The sequence below is a fragment of the Moschus berezovskii genome, chromosome 8 (assembly GCF_049115385.1).
Source record: "Moschus berezovskii isolate FMDL1 chromosome 8, NW_MosBer_1.0, whole genome shotgun sequence".
Classification (NCBI taxonomy): domain Eukaryota; kingdom Metazoa; phylum Chordata; class Mammalia; order Artiodactyla; family Moschidae; genus Moschus; species Moschus berezovskii.
The window spans coordinates 9,381,035-9,397,593 of NC_142467.1; the positions used below are offsets into that span (position 1 = coordinate 9,381,035).

General features: G+C 38.9%; 1 protein-coding gene across 2 annotated transcripts in view; it reads left to right on the top strand.

Annotated features, from left to right (window-relative positions):
• SLCO4C1 (solute carrier organic anion transporter family member 4C1) overlaps positions 1-16,559 on the top strand; it is an 83,345-nt gene that overhangs the window by 35,803 nt on the left and 30,983 nt on the right. For both annotated transcript variants that reach the window (XM_055430609.2, XM_088838444.1), the window contains exon 3: positions 15,587-15,769. In XM_055430609.2, coding sequence (XP_055286584.2) covers positions 15,587-15,769 — 183 coding nt within the window. The remainder of the gene's footprint in view (positions 1-15,586; positions 15,770-16,559) is intronic.

The window sequence follows — 16,559 nt, forward strand, 5'->3', positions numbered from 1 at the left end:
GAGGTTATTGATATTTCTCCCGGCAATCTTGATTCCAGCTTGTGCTTCTTCCAGCCCAGCGTTCCTCATGATGTACTCTGCATATAAGTTAAATAAGCAAGGTGACAATATACAACCTTGACGTACACCTTTTCCTATGGTTGTTTATACCACAACCATTTATTCCTGTTATTAAAATCTTGCTTTGTATGCTACTTTTCTTATGATTCATGAACTAATATTGATATATCATTTATTAATGTTTCTACTTGTTAACTGAAGTCCAAACTTTATGTAGATTTAGTCCCTTGGACTGCAAGGAGATCCAACCAGTCCATCCTAAAGGAGATCAGTCCTGGGTGTTCATTGGTAGGACTGATGTTGAAGCTGAAGCTCTAATACTTTGGCCACCTGATTCGAAAAGCTGACTCATTTGAAAAGACCCTGATTCTGGGAAAGATTGAGGGCAGGAGGAGAAGGGGACAACAGAGGATGAGATGGTTGGATGGCGTCACCGACTCACTGGACATGGGTTTGGGTGGACTCTGGGAGTTGGTGATGGACAAGGGAGGCCTGGCGTGCTGCAGTTCATGAGGTAGCAGAGTCGGAGACGACTGAACTGAACTGAACTTAGTTCTACCTAGTGTCCTTTTTCTGTTCTATGATCTGATCCAGTATGCCTTATTACATTTAGTCGTCATCCCTCTGGCTCCTCTTGGCTTTGATAATTTCCCAGATTTTTCTTTTTCTCTTTTGATAATCATAGCAGTTTTGAGGCAGATATTTTGTAAACTGTCCCTCAACTAGGATTTGTCTGATGTTTTTCCTGTGATTGGACTAGGCTTATGGGATTTCCAGGGGGAGGACCACGCAGCAAAATGCCATTTTCATCACATCATATCAAGGGTATGATATAAGCATCACTTATCACTCTTGATGATAACCTTGATTACCTGGCTCAGGTAGTATTTTTCAGGTTAATCTGCTGTGAAGTTGCTCTTTTCCTACTTTCTATAGTATACAATTCAGAAGAAAGTCACTAAATGTACCCCACACTTCAGAAATGGAGTGTTATATGCCATCTCTTTGAGGATGGAGTAACTGCATAAATTACTTGGGATTACTCAGGATTAGGATTTGTCTCTTCTCCCACTTCTATTTATTTATTTAAGTAAAATAAAAATTTAAAAATCCACTTCTTTTCAGTGTGGATACATGGATATATATCTTATACTTTCAGTTATAATCCAATGCTACTTTATTTTGTTGTTTAAATTATTCTAGCTTTGTCTACCTGGAGTTTTTCCATTTGGCTCATGTGTACCTTTGACTTGCCTCCATTATTGCTGATATTTTTTTTTTTTTTTTTTTGAGAACTTCCTTATGTCCTGGCACTCTGAGATACTTCAGGCTCATCCTGTATATTTCCTGCTCTGGTTCTAGGATTAACTGGTTCTCTCATGGGCCCTGGTTTCTTTATTACAGGATAGGAAATAGCTTTACCATTGAGAGTATGGAGATTATGTGTAGACCCTTTTGCCTTTAGTCTTGAAGACTCCACTCATGTCGAGAGTTCCTCAGGACCTGTCCTCTTTGGGGAGGGGGTTTCACGCATTTGTAGTAGTTAGATTCTGTTGTCACATTCTATGTTTTCTCCTGAAACCTTTTGGCCCCTTAAATGATTTTTTAAAATTTGTATATTTTAAAGTTTGCTCATTGTACTATGATGTCCAGATGCATAGTGCCATGTATCCACAATCAAGCCATCATATAGAATAGTTTCACTACCCTAAAAATATCCTGTGGTGCTTCATATATTCAACCCTCCCTCTGCTCTTCCCTTGGCAACTCTTGTCATGCTTTTGCTTTTCTGGACTGTTGTATGTTCAAAACTGTAACGTGTCTATTCTTTGTGGACGAGATTCTTGCGCTTAGAAATATGCATTTAAGATTCTTTGCCTTTCTGGGTCTTGACATGTCACTATCAATTTTTATCAATTTTAGGAAAAGTAGTAGAAGGAAATATTCAGAAGTATTGTGGAAAGTAATCCAATGTATTGGATACAGTAGTTTTATAAATAACTCTTAGGCCTTATTTATTTGGGAAAAATGATAAAATAATATCTGTTACAGAGCATTAAATGTAGTAATATAAAATGGGTTGTAGCTGGGCTGAGCTTCTAATACCCACAAACATTGGACAGATGAAGTACTTACAAGAGATCTGGGGAGAGGGGCTGCAAAGATCAGTGACAAAACTGATTGTCAAGAAATAAACCCATTCATAAGAAATTTAAAGAGATGTACTCTTTGATTAATTAACAAAATGCTGTACCCTTGTATTTTCTCACAAAATATATTACATGGATGAATTAAAAATTAAAGTAGTAAAAATGATAGGATAAAACCTAGAATAAATGAGTTTATATGTAATCATGGAGAAAGGAAGACTTTTATAAATTAGAAGCTCTGAGGTGAATTTGAAAAGTTAGTTCACTGAAAAACATGCAGGTGGCCAACAGGCGTATGGAAAAATGCTTACTTTCTTTGCTGATTTTTTCAAATGAAATTTAAAAATTGTGTGTGTCCATATATATTTTATTTATTTAACCAGTGAGGTTGGTAGTGATTCAAGTTTTTTTGTGTAAAGTGTTCCTTCATTGCTAATGGGATTGCATATTTTTATAACTTTTTGATAAGGCAGTTTGGCAAATCAAATATAAAGATTTACACATGCTGACCTAGAAATTCCACTTCTGTAACTTGTCCTATAGATAGGCTTGCACAGATATGCCAAAATGAATTTTAAAAATATTCATCATGGCATTATTTTGACCTAAATGTATGCATAATATGATAACATTAATAATTTATGTCAAAATTGTTGTTGTTTAGTCGCTAAATCGTGTCCAACTCTTTTGCACTCCCATGGACTAGCCTGCCAGACTACATTGTCCATGGGATTTCCCAGGCAAGAATACTGGAATGTGTTGCTATTTCCTTTCCCAGGGATCGAACCCCTGTCTCCTGCTTTGCAGGTGGTGGATTCTTTACCACTGAACAACCTGTGAAGCCATATATGTTATATTATTAGTTATTAAATAGTAGTTGTGGACTTGGTAAACGAATCACAAAATATTTATTCTGTGGAATGTTATAACACTGCCAACAGAGAAATTTAAATATAGCTTTAAGTTTTAGTGTCAATATCAAGGATGTCTAGGACATAAGAAGTGGAAACGGGAAGTTGTTGAAGATAAGAATAGTATGTTTAATATGATCAGGTATAAAAGTATAAATGGATATGGCATGTGAATGTATGAGAAAATATCTGAAAAATGATCAAAGAAAATGTTGACAGAGGTTATTGCCTCCATCTAAGCGACATGGGAGAGCATAAGGTGGAGGAAAGTGGAGGTATGGGAGAGGTTATTTTCTTTGGTTTGCATTGTGAACATTTTCTCCATTGCCTTTTTAAAAAAGAAATTTAATTGCAGGATAATTGCTTTGCACTATTGTGTTAGTATCTGCCGTGCAGCAACATCAGCCATAGGTATACATATGTCCCTGCCTTTTGAACCTCCTTCGCACCTCCTCCCCATCCCAACCCTCTTGGTTGTCACAGACCGTCAGGTTTTAGCTCCCTGCATCATACGGCAAATTCCCACTGGTTATCTGTCTTACACAGGGTGGAGTATATGTTTCAGAGCTACTCTTTCAATTCATCCCTCCCTCCACTTCCCCCACTGTGTCCACAAGTCTGTTCTCCACGTCTGTGTCTCCATTGCTGCCCTGAAAATAGACTCCTCAGCACCGTCTCTTTAGATTCCATATCTATGCACTAATATGTGATATTCGTTTTCTCTCTCGGACTTACTTCACTCTACATAATAAGCTCTAGGTTCATGCGCCTCACTGGGACAGACTCAAATGGGTTCTTTTTCATGGCTGAGTAATATTCTGTTGTGTGCATGTACCACGTCTTCTTTATCCATTGATCTGTAGATGGATATCTGGGTTGCTTCCATGTTCTGGCTATTGTAAATAGTGCTACAGCTATCACTGGGATACATGCATCTCTTTCAGTTAAGGTTTTCTCAGAGTGTATGCCCGGTAGTGGGACTGTTGGGTCGTATGCTAGTTCCATTCCTGGATTTTTAAGGAATCTCCATACGATGCCCCATAGAGGCTATATCAATTTACATTTCTACCAACAATGCAAGAGGGTTCTCTTCTTCATACCCTCTCCAGCGTTTATTGTTTGTAGATTTTTTGATGATGGCCATTCTGACCCTAGGAGGAGATACCTCACTGTAGTTTTAATTTGGATTTCTCTAATAATGAGAGATGTTCAGCATCTTTTCATGTTTATCAGCTATCTGTATGTCTTCTTTGGAGAAATGTCTGTTTAGATCTTCTGCCAGTTTTTTTATTGGATTGTTTGTTTTTCTGGTATTGAGCTGTATGAGCTGCTTGTATGTTTTGAGATTAATGCTTTGTCAGTTGTTTCCTTTGCTGCTATTTTCTTCCATTCTGAATGTTGTCTTTTCACCTGGTTTATAGTTTTCTATGCTGTGCAAAAGCCTTTAAGTTTAATTAGGTCCTACTTGTTTGTTTTTGTTTTTATTTCCATTATTCTAGGAGGTGGGTTATGGAGACTCTGGCTGTGATTTATGTCAGGGAGTATGCTGCCTATGTTATCCTATAGGAGCTTTATAGTTTCTGGCTTTACATTTAAGTCTTCAGTCCACTTTGATTTATTTTTGTGTATGATATTAGGAGGTGTTCTAGTTTCATCCTTTTACATAGAGCTGTCCAGTTTTCCTAGCACCACTTACTGAAGAGGCTGTCTTTTCTCCTTAATATAATCTTGCCTCCTTTGTCAAATAAGGTGCACATAGGTCTGTGGGTTTGCCTCTGAGCTTTCTATCTTGTTCAGTTGGTCTGCATTTCTGTTTTTGTGCCAGTACCATAGTGTCTTGATGACTGTAGTTTTGTAGTTTAGTCTGAAGTCAAGAATGTTGATTCTTCCAGTTCCATTTTCCTTTGTCAAGATTACTTTGGCTATTTGAGGTCTTTGTGTTTCCATGAAAATTATGAAATGTTTTGCTGTACTTCTGTGAAAAATACCATTGGTAGTTTGATAGGAATTGCATTGAATCAGTCAGTTGCTTTAGGTGATATAGTGATTTTCACAAAAATGATTCTTCCAATCCAAAAGCATGGTATATGTGTCCATCTGTTTGTGTATCTTTGATTTCTTTCATCAGTGTCTTATACTTTTCTGCATACAAATCTTTTGTCTCTTTAGGTAGGTTTATTCCTAGGTATTTAGTGGGACTGTTTCCTTAACTGCATTTTGATTTTTCATTGTTAATGTGTAGGATTGCAAGGGATTTCTGTGTATTAATTTTATACCTGCAACTTTACTATATTCATTGGGCAGCTCTAGTAATTTTCTGGTGGCATCTTTAGGGTTTTCAATATAGTATCATGTCATTTGCAAACAGTGAGAGTTTTACTTCTTTTCCAATCTAGATTCCTTTTATTTTTCTTCTCTGATTGCTGTGGCTAGGACTTCCAAAACTATGTTTAATAATAGTGGTGAGAGTGGGCACCCTTGTCTTATTCCTTGTATTTCCTTGATCTTAGAGGAAATGCTTTCAGTTTTCCTGCACTGAGAATAATGTTGCTGTGAGTTTGTTGTATATGGCTTTTATAATGTTGAGGTATGATCCCTATGAGAGACTTCCCTGGTGGCTCAGTCTGTAAAGAATCTGCCTGTAATGCAGGAGACCCGAGTTTGATCCCTCAGTCCGAAAGATCCCTTGGAGAAGGTAATGGATATCCACTCCAGTATTCTTGCCTGATGAATTCCATGGACAGAGGGGCCTGGCAGGCTATAGTCCATGGGGTCGCAAAAAGTCAGACACAACTGAGCAACTAAATACACATGCACACATGATCCTTCTGTGTCTGCTCTTTGGAGAGTTTTTTTTTTTTATTATAAATGAGTGTTGAATTTGATCCTTCTGTATCTACTCTTTGGAGAGTTTTTATTATAAATGAGTGTTGAATTTTGTCAAAATCTTTCTCTGAATCTATTTAGATGATCATATGACTTTTGTATTTTGATTTGTTAATATGGTGTGTTACACTGATTATTTTGCATATACTGAAGAATCCTTGCATCTCTGGAAAAAAACCCACTTGATCATGATGTGTTGTCCTTTTAATGTGTTGTTGGATTCTGTTTGCTAGCATTTTGCTGAGGATTTTTGTATCTATGTTCATCAATGTAATTGGGCTGTAATTTTCTTTTTGTGGCATCTTTGTTTGGTTTTGGTAGCAGGGTGATGGTGGCCTTGTAAATTGAGTTTGGGAGTTGTCCTTCCTCTGCAATTTTATGGAAGAGTTTGAGGGGTACAGGTGTTAGCTCTCCTCTAAACTTTTGGTAGAATTCACCTGTGAAGCCATCTGGCCCTGGGCTTTTGTTTGTTGGAAGATTTTTTTTATTACAGTTTCAATTTCTGTGCTTGTGATTGGTCTGTTCATATTTTCCGTTTCTTCCTGGTTCAGTTTTAGAAGGTTATACTTTTCTAAGAATATGTCCATTTCTTTGAGATTGTCCATTTTATTGACATATAATATAGTTGTTCATAGTGGTCTCTTATGATCCTTTGTATTTCTGTGTTGGCTGTTGTAACTTTTTCATTTCTCATTTTATTGATTTGAGTCTTCTCCCTTTTCTTCTTGATGAATCTGGCTAATGGTTTGTCAACTTTGTTTATTTTCTCAAAGAACCAGATTTTGGTTTTATTGATCTTTGCTATAGTCCCCTTTGTTTCTTTTTAATTTATTTTTTCTTTTATCTTTATGATTTCTTTTCTTCTACTAACTTTTTTTTTTTGTTCTTTTTCTAGTTGCTTCAGGTATGAGGTTGTTTATTTGATGTTTATCTTGCTTTTTGAGATAGGTTTGTATTGCTATAAACTTCCCTCTAGCATTGCTTTTAGCACATCTCATAGGCCTTGAGTTGTGTTTTTATTGTAATTTGTTTCTAGGTATATTTTTAATTCCTTTTTTATTTCTTCAGTGATCTCTTGGCTATTCAGAAGCATATTGTTTAGCCTTCATGTGTTCGTGTTATTTTACAGTTGTTTTTTTCCCCCTGTAGTTGATATCTTAAACTGTTCTGGTCAGCAAAGATGCTTGGAATGATTTCAGTCTTCTACAGTTTGCCAAGGCTTGATTTGTGACCCAAGATGTGATCTATCCTGGAGAATGTTCCATGCGCACTTGAGAAAAAAAGGGGAATCTACTGTTTCGGGATGCATTGCCCTGTAGACATGAATTAGGTCCAGCTGGTCCAATGTATCTTTTAGCGCTTGTGTTTCATTATTAATTTTCTGTCTGGATGATCTATTGATGTGAGTAGGGTATTAAAATATCCCACAATTATTGTTACTGTTGATTTCCCCTTGAATAGTTGTTAGCATTTGCCTTATGTATTGAGGTGCTTCTATATTGGGTGCATTTATAATCATTATATCTTCTTTTCTTGATCATTATGCAGTGTCCTTCTTTGTCTCTTGTCATGGTCTTTTTTATTAAAGTTTATTTTATCTGAGTATTGCTTCTCCTGCTTTCTTTGATTTCTGTTTGCATGGAATATCTTTTTCTAGTTCCCTCACTTTCAATTTTATGTGTCCCTAGGTCTCAGACATATCTCTTGTAGGCAGCATATATAGAAGTCTTGTTTTTGTATGTATTCAGCCAATCTTTGTGTTTTGGTTAGAGCATTTCATCCATTCACATTTAAGGTAATTATTGATATGTATGATACTATTACCGTTTATTGTTTTTGGTTTGTTTTTATAGGCCTTTTCCTTCTCTTGTGTTTTTGGTCTAGAGAAGTCGCTGTAACATTTGTTGTAAAGCTGATTTGGTGGTACTGATTTCGCTTAACTTTTGCTTGTCTGTAAAGCTTTTCATTGCGTCTTTGAATGTGAATGAGATCCTTGCTGGATAGAGTGATCTTGGTTGCAAGTTTTTTCCTTTCATTACTTTTAAGTATATCCCGCCATTCCCTTCTGATCTGCAGAGTTTCTGTTGAAAGATCAGCTGTTAGCCTTATGGGGATCCCCTTTTATATTACTTGTTGCTTTTGATTTGCTGCTTTTAATATTTATTTGTTCTTTGTGTTTAATTTTTGTTAGATTGATTAATATGTGTCTTGGCATGTTTTTCCTTGGGTTTATCCTGTGTGAAAATCTCTGAGCTTTATGGACCTAGGTGGCTATTTCCTTTCCCATTTTAGGGAAGTTTTTGACTATAACTATATTAAGGATATGAGGAGTCACATATTTTCTCATGCCCTTTCCTTTTGTCTTCTGGGACCCCTATGATTCAAATGCTTTTATGATTAATATTGCCCCCAGAGGTCTCTGAGACTGTCCTCATTTCCTTTTAGTCTGTGTTCCTTAGTCTGCTCTGCCTCAGCCACTTCCGCCATTATATCTTCCCGCTCACTTATCCATTCCTCTGCCTCAGTTACTCTGCCGTTGTTCACTCCAGCGCATTTTCCATCTCAGTTATTGCGTTGCTCATTGCCGATCGTCTGCTCTTTAATTCCTCTGGGTCCTTACTGATCACATCCTTCATCTTCTCTATCTGTGCCTGCCGTCAATTTATCCATTCCTCCATTTTATTGTCAAGATTTTGCATCATCTTTAGTATTATTACTCTGAATTCTTTTCCAGGTAAACTGCCCATTTCCCTTCCATTCATTGTGTCTTCTGGGTTTTTACCGTGCTCCTTTGTCTGCTGCAGTTTCTCTGGCTTTTCATTTTGTTTAATTTGCTATGTTTAGGGTCTTCTTTCTGCAGGTCCTCTTACTGTGGAGTCTGCCCCCGGTGGGTGGGGTTGGAGCAGTGCCTTGTGAAGGTTTTCTGGTTGGTGGATGGAGTTGGATCTTGTCTCTCTGAAGGGCAGTGCCATGTCCAGCAGTGCTTTTTGATGTGTCTATGGGTTTGGTATGCTTTGAGTGGCCTCTCTGCTAATGTGCAGGGTTGTGCTCCTGTCTTGCTGAAGGATTGCCATGGAGCATCTGTCCCTGGAGCTTGCTGACCTTAGGGTAGAGTTTGATCTTAGTGTTGAGATGGAGACCTTTGGGAAAGCTCTCATCAATTAATATTCCATGGGGTTGGGAGTTCTCTGGTCATTCAAAGTCCTGGACTCAGGTCTTCCACCTCAGAGGTTCAAGTCCAACCCTTTACTGTGGCACTAAAACCTCACAAGCCACACAGCATAGAAGACAAAAAACCCTAAGACTGTTGGTAAAAGCAACACTCAACAGCCCAGAACACCCAGAGAAACACATACCAAAGTCCTCCAATATTTCTAGGAAGTCCTCTAGACCTGTTGTGGGCTGTGTGGGGTCTGCCCAGTCTCAGATCTGGCCTTACTCCGGCTTGTACTTTGTCCCAAAGTACACAGTCTCTAGAGTCCACAATCTCAGGCTAATTGTGGGTATTTAATCTGCTGCACCTGTGGCTGCTAATTCTCTTTTTCTTCTTTGGTCACACAGCCCCTGGTGTTCTGCTTTGGTTTTGGGTCTGGCTCTGCTTGCAGGTGGGTTTCCCAGATGGCTCAGTGGGTAAGAATCCTGCAATGCAGGAGACACTGGTTTGATCCCTGGGTCAGGAAGATCCCCTGGAGGAAGGCATGGCAACTCACTCCAGTATTCTCGTCTGGGAACTCCCATAGACAGAGGAACATGGTGGACGGCAGATCACTGGATTGCAAAGGGTCAGCCACGACTGAAGTGACTAAGGACGCACGCATACATTGCTTGTAGGTTGCCCTCTCATGACTGTTCCCTGCCTAGACACGAGGAGTCAAAGGCTGAGACTTTTTAGGACTCACTTACTCACTCTGGCTGGGGAGAGGGAGGGGGTATGGCAGCCACAATTGGGATGTGAAAGTGAAAGTGAAGTCGCTCAGTTGTGTCTGACTCTTTGCGACCCCATGGACTGTAGCCTTCCAGGCTCCTCTGTCCATGGGATTTTCCAAGCAAGAGTACTGGAATGTGTTGCCATTTCCTTCTCCAGGGGATCTTCCTGACCCAGGGATTGAACCCAGGTCTTCTGCCTTGCAGGCAAATGCTTTACTGTCTGAGCCACCAGGGGAATTCTAGGGGTTGCCTGTGGTAATAGAGACCTGCTGGATGTTCTTACAGCCTGATATGGGTTGTGCGCACTCTCAGAGCAATTGGCCCCAGATCGTGGGTCCCTAGGAAGAACCAAGCTGCTTAGCCTCTCAGCAGGGTGCAGGCAGTAACCTGTATCTGCTCACAGCCTGGTGGTAATTGCCACCTCTGGGGTCTGGACCACATCAGTGGCGTTTTGTCTGCTGCTTCAGTCATTTTCCCTGGATTTGGTAGTGGCTTGTTCAGTCACTCAGTCATGTCTGACTCTTTGAGACCCATGGACTGCAGCATGGCAGGCTTCCCTGTCCTTCACCATCTCCCAGAGTTTGCTCAGATTCATGTCCATTGAGTCAGTGATGCCATCCAACCATCTCATCCTCTGTTGTCCCCTTCTCCTGTCTTCAGTCTTTCTCAGCATCAGACTCTTTTCCGATTGAGTCAACTCTTCATATCAGGGGGCCAAAGTATTGGGGCTTTGGCGTCAGCATCCATCCTTCCAGTGAATATTCCAGGTTGATTTCCTTTAGGATTGACTGGTTTGATCTCCTTGCAGTCCAAGGGACTCTCAAGAGTCTTCTCCAGCACCACAACTTAAAAAGCATCAGTTCTTCAGTGCTCAGCCTTCTTTATGGTCCAACTCTCACATCTGTACATAACTACTGGAAAAACCATGGCTTTGACTATAAGGACCTTTGTTAGCAAAGTGATGTCTCTGCTTTTTAATAGACTGTCTAGGTTTATCATTACTTTTTTTCCAAGGAGCAAGTGTCTTTTAATTTCATGGCTGCATGCACCGTCCACAGTAGTTTTGGAGCCCAAGAAAATAAAGTTTGTCAGTGTTTTCACTTTTTCCCCACCTATTTGCCCTGAAGTGAAGTGATGACATCAGTCTGGTAGCTGTCATTTTCTGCTGTGGAAGTGTAAATTGCAGTCAAATCTAAGCCTGGCTGGGGCTCTGACTGGTTTGGTTGGTTTTGGTGGCCCCCGGCAGGCGCTCACTCGGCTGCTGTCTGTGAGTGCAGAGGTCGGGTGTCCCAGTGACAAGGACCTCTTGCCCGCCTGGGATGCCCAGTCTTTTCCCTGACTCCCTGCACTGTGTCATCCCAGCTCCCTCAGAGAATGGAAGCCAACCCAGGTCCTCTCCCTGAGGTCCAACACCCGCACCTGAAGCACGACACGCTGCTCTAACCTCTGCTGCAGGTGGAGGCATCCAAGCCACTTCTTGGCCGTGCTGTTGGCCATGATCCCTGTGGTGGACTCCCTCTGCTGTGCCTTCTGAGTGCCCGCCACTGTGCTCCACTCTGTGGTTCTGAAGCTTCCCCTGACTCCACCCGTGAGAGAGTTTCCTAGTGTGCGGAAACTTTTCCTCCTTCAGGTCCCTGTCCTGAAATCCTTTGTCTCTTTTGTTATCTTAACTTTTGCCTTGCCCTGTTCTAAGGAGGCTGGCTTGCCTTTTTGAAAGCTTGGGTGGTTCTGCCAGCATTCGGAACTTGTTCTGTAGGTGTTGTTCCATATACCGATGAATTTTTGATGTATTTGTGGGGAGGAAGGTGATCTCACCTTTTTACTCCTCAGCCATCTTCTCTCCTAACCCTGGATATTTTTCTTGATGTTCTTCAAGCATGTTGAAAATTTATTTAAACAAGCAAGCTGAAGCTCATTGATTACTTTCTCTGGGAAAAACAAAAAAACACCAAACCCCATAGAATACTCATATAATCAAAATGTCTACCAGATTATTACAACAAAATATTTTCCTAAAGGCAATTTATCTATTACATAAAAGGAAGTAGGAGAAAACAGTAAAGCAATAATGCATATACATATGTTCAGTTTTGCTGTGTATCAAGTAATAAGAGATTGATAGTCTAACCTACTACCTCCAGGAAAATGAATGTTGAAATCAAGAGTTATAATGCAAAGGCTTGACATGGCCAGGGAAATATCACAAACAATGCAGACTTAGTCCTGTTATAAATACAGATTACCTGCCGAAATATCTGCCGACCTCTTATAGCATGAATATATACAATATTATTATAGAGAATATTTTAAATACAAAATTTTAAGAATTATTTTTATGCATTGAATATGCATCTGAAAATTTGATGACTATCAACCAGGTAAAGAATATTCAGAATTGGTGCTTTAGGGGCCCTATGTCTCATCAATTTGGAAATAATAAATCTTGATCTGATATCAAGAAAATGAAAATAGAATTAGCTGAAGTCATTGTTCAAATACAAATTCCTGGATGCTACTCTAGATTTAAAGTGAGAGGGTTGGGAATATATTTTTAACAAGTCTCTTAGTTCATTAATATAATGTGATGAGTTAGTTTGTGTGTGTATGTTAGTCACTCAGTCATGTCTGACTCTTTGTGACCCCGTGCACTGTAGCCTGTCAGGCTACTCTGTCCATGGGACTTCCCAGGCAAAAATACTGGAGTGGGTAGCCATTCCCTCTCCTCCAGGAGATCTTTCTGACTCAGGAATTTAACACAGGTCTCCTGCATTGTCAGTGGGTTCTTTACTGTTTGAGCCACCAGGGAAGCCCATGATGAAGTTAGAAAATATGGATTTATTATGCCTAGCCTTTAAATGTGATATTTTTATAAAAGGTTTTATTTAATCAAACTTAAAGATAACCATTTTCAGGTATCCAAATTGGAAAGAAAGAGGTAAAATTATCATTTTATGCAGATGATATGATATGTAGAAAACCCTAAAAGAGGCCACACAAAAACTACTAAAATTGATAAATGAATTCAGCAAGGTAGCAGGATACAAGTTTAACACACAGAAATCTGTTGTATTTCTTTGCATTAACAATGAAGTATCAGAAAGGAAAAGTAAAAAGACAATCCCTTTAAAAATTTTATTACGAAAGTAAAATAAACCTGACAAAGGAGGTAAAAGACCTGTATTTTGAGAACTATAAAACGTTGATAAATAAAACAGAAGATAATTTAAAGAAATGGAAAGATATCCTATGGTCTTGGGTTGGAAGAATTAATATTGTTAAAATGGCCATACTGCCCAAAGCAATCTATAGATTTAATGCAGATACCTGTCAAATTCCCTGTTACATTTTTCACAGAACTAGAACAAATAATTCTGAAGTTTATACGGAGCCATAAAAGATCCAGAGTTTCCAAAGCAATCCTGATGAAAAAGAACAAAGCTGGTGGTATAACCTTCTCAGATTTCAGACAATATTGCCAAGCTCCAGTGGTCAGTACAGTGTGGTATATTGGCAGAAAAGCAGATGTGGATTAATGGAACAGAATGGAGAGCTCAGAAAAAAATGCACACATATAGGGTCAGTTAATCTTTGACAAAGGAGGCAAGAGTATATAATGGAAAAAAGACAATCTTTTCAGTAGGGGATGTTGGGAAGGCTGAACAGTTGCATGTAAATCAATGAAATTAGAACATTCCCTCACACCTGACACAAAAATAAACTTATGGCTTAAGGAGTTAAATATAAGACACGACACTATAAAACTTCTAGAAGACAACGTAGACAAGACATTCTTTAACATAAGGTGTAGCAGCATTTTCTTAGGTCAGGCTCCAAGTCAATCGAAATAAAGATGAAAATAAACAAATGGTGCCTAATCAAACATGTAAAATTTTACATAGCAAAGAAAACCGTAAAGAAGACATAAAGACAGCCTACAGGCTGAGAGAAAATAGTTGCAAATGATGTGAACAACAAGGGCTTAATTTCCAAAATACACCCATAGCTCATACAACTCAATAACAAAAGACAACCCAATCAAAAAATGGGCAAAAGACCTAAATTTCTCCAAAGAAAACATACAAATGTTCATTAGGCGCATGAAATATGCTCAACATCCCTGATTATTAGAGAAATACAAGTCAAAACTGCAATGAAGTATCCCCTCATACTGGTCAAAATGGCCATCATTAAAAAAAAAAAAAAAAAACCCCAAAACTACGAGTATCAAATGCTGGAGAGAGTGTGGAGAAAAGGAAACCCTCCTACGCTGCTGGAAGGAATGTAAATTGGTGCAGCCACTGTGGAGACAGTTTGGAGGTTCTTTGAAAAATTAAAATGATCCAGAGTCTACTCCTGGGCATTTATTCGAAGACTCTAACTTGAAAATATACTTGCCCCCCAGTGTTGATATCTACATTATTTACAATAGTCAAGACAGGGAAGCAACTTAAATGTCTATCAATAGGTGAATAAGATAAAGAGGATGCAGGGTGTGTTGTGTATGTGTGTGTGAATATATATATACACACATACATACAATGGAATAATTTTCAACCATTAAAAGAAAGAAATAATGGTTATCTGTAGTAGTAACATGGATAAACCTAGAGATTATCACACTAAGTGCAGTAACTCAGAAAGAGAAAGACAAATGCCATATGACCATATGTTGATTGATAAAATCAATATTGTGGTATAAAAGTATATATATATATATATTTAAAATTTATTTTGTGTTGAAATATAGTCAATTAACAATGCTGTGATAAGTTTCAGTTGAACAGAGAAGGGATTCAGCCATGCATACACATGTAACTGTTCCCCCCTAAACTCCTGTTGCATCCAGGCTGCCATGTAACACTGAGCAGAGTTCCCTGTGCTGTATAGTAGGCCCTTTTTGGTTATCCGTTTTAAATATAGCGGTGCTGTACATGTCCATTGCAAATACCCTAACTATACCTTCCCTCAGTCCTTCCCTCCAGCAACCGAGTTCATTTTCTAAGTCTGTGAGTGTCTTTCTGTTTTGTAAGTGAGTTCATTTGTATTGTTTCTTTTTAGATCCCACACGTGTGGGGTGTCATAGGATACTTCTTCTCTGCCTGACATCACTCAGTACCACGGTCTCTAGGTCCATCCATGTTGCTGCAAATGACATTATGTCCTTCTTTTTAATGCCTGAGTAATATGTCATAGCATGTATGTACCACATATTTTGATGCTGTCATGTTTTGAAGCTGTAATGTTTCATATGGGCGTCCTAGGTGGCTCAGTGGGAAAGGATCCACCTGCCAATGCAGGAGACGCAGGAGACCCAAGATCTATCCCTGGGTTGGGAAGATCCCCTGGAGGAAGAAATGGCAACCCACTCCAGTATCATTGCCTGAAAACTCCCACAGACAGAGGAGCCTGGCAGGCCAGTCCATGGGATTGCAAAGGAGTCAGACACACCTGAGCGATTGAGCATGCATCCAATGGTTCATGCATTTTCTTTAATAATATATGTCTTTTAAATATGTTAATTATATTCTAAGTATGTTTAAGTATAATAAAGTGAAGAAGAAAAATTATGTTAGGCAAGTATAATTTATGAAATTTAAGTTATTAGGTAACATTTTGATAAATTCACAATCTTATTTTATTTTTTCCCTAAAGATACTTGCTCAACAGCAAAGAATAAAGGCAGCTGTAGCACTTCAAGTTCTCCACTTTTCTACTACTTGTATGTCTTTATTTTGGGACAACTGTTGCTGGGAACAGGAGGAACTCCTCTGTATACCCTGGGAACAGCCTTTATTGATGACTCTGTGCCCATCCACAAATCTTCTCTCTATATAGGTAAGTTTGCTGCTAATACAAATGTCTCAGTGTCATTTCATGTTATTGCTTATTTAATTTATAAGTAATGTACAGCATACACTTTTTAAGAAGTTAGTTGTGATTTCATAAGTATCTACACTAGGTAAATGCAATATTACTTTTTTTTGTTTAACTATTTGCTAAAGTACCATGTCCTTCAGTTGAATGTGGTTGATTTTTATTGACATCCTCCCTTCTTTCCTGTGCTGGGCATTTCAAGCCTTCCTGGAAGTGCCATTCAAGAAGTGGATGTGGAAGTGGACGATGGAAGTGCCATCGTCTTGATTGCTGGAATGTTTCCCAGGCTAATTTACACAGGTGTGGGGGTAGAGTCCTGCTGTTCTGTGTGACTTACTTCATCCTACATGGGATTGACTAAAATCAACAAAAGAAACCACACAATGGTACTCAGAAACTTCTGTGGAGTTGTCCATTTCAGATGAATATTTTTTACATATGACTCAATATTTTCCCTTTGTGATCTAATTCTTGACAGCACAAGTTTCTCTTAAATTCCATCCCTGGAGTTCCTGGAAGGTAGAGCTGACTGAACCATGTATGGCCTACATTCAAATTAATGTGTAATATGTTTGCATGTGAGTTTTCACTTTATCGAGTCTTCCTTAAGTGGCTCAGGTGGTAAAGAATCTGCCTGCAGTGCAGGAGACCTGGGTTCAATTCCTGGGTCAGGAAGAGCCCCTGGAGAAGGGAATGACTCCTTATTCTCTTTACTGGAATTGCTCCAGTACTCTTGCCTGGAGAATTCCAG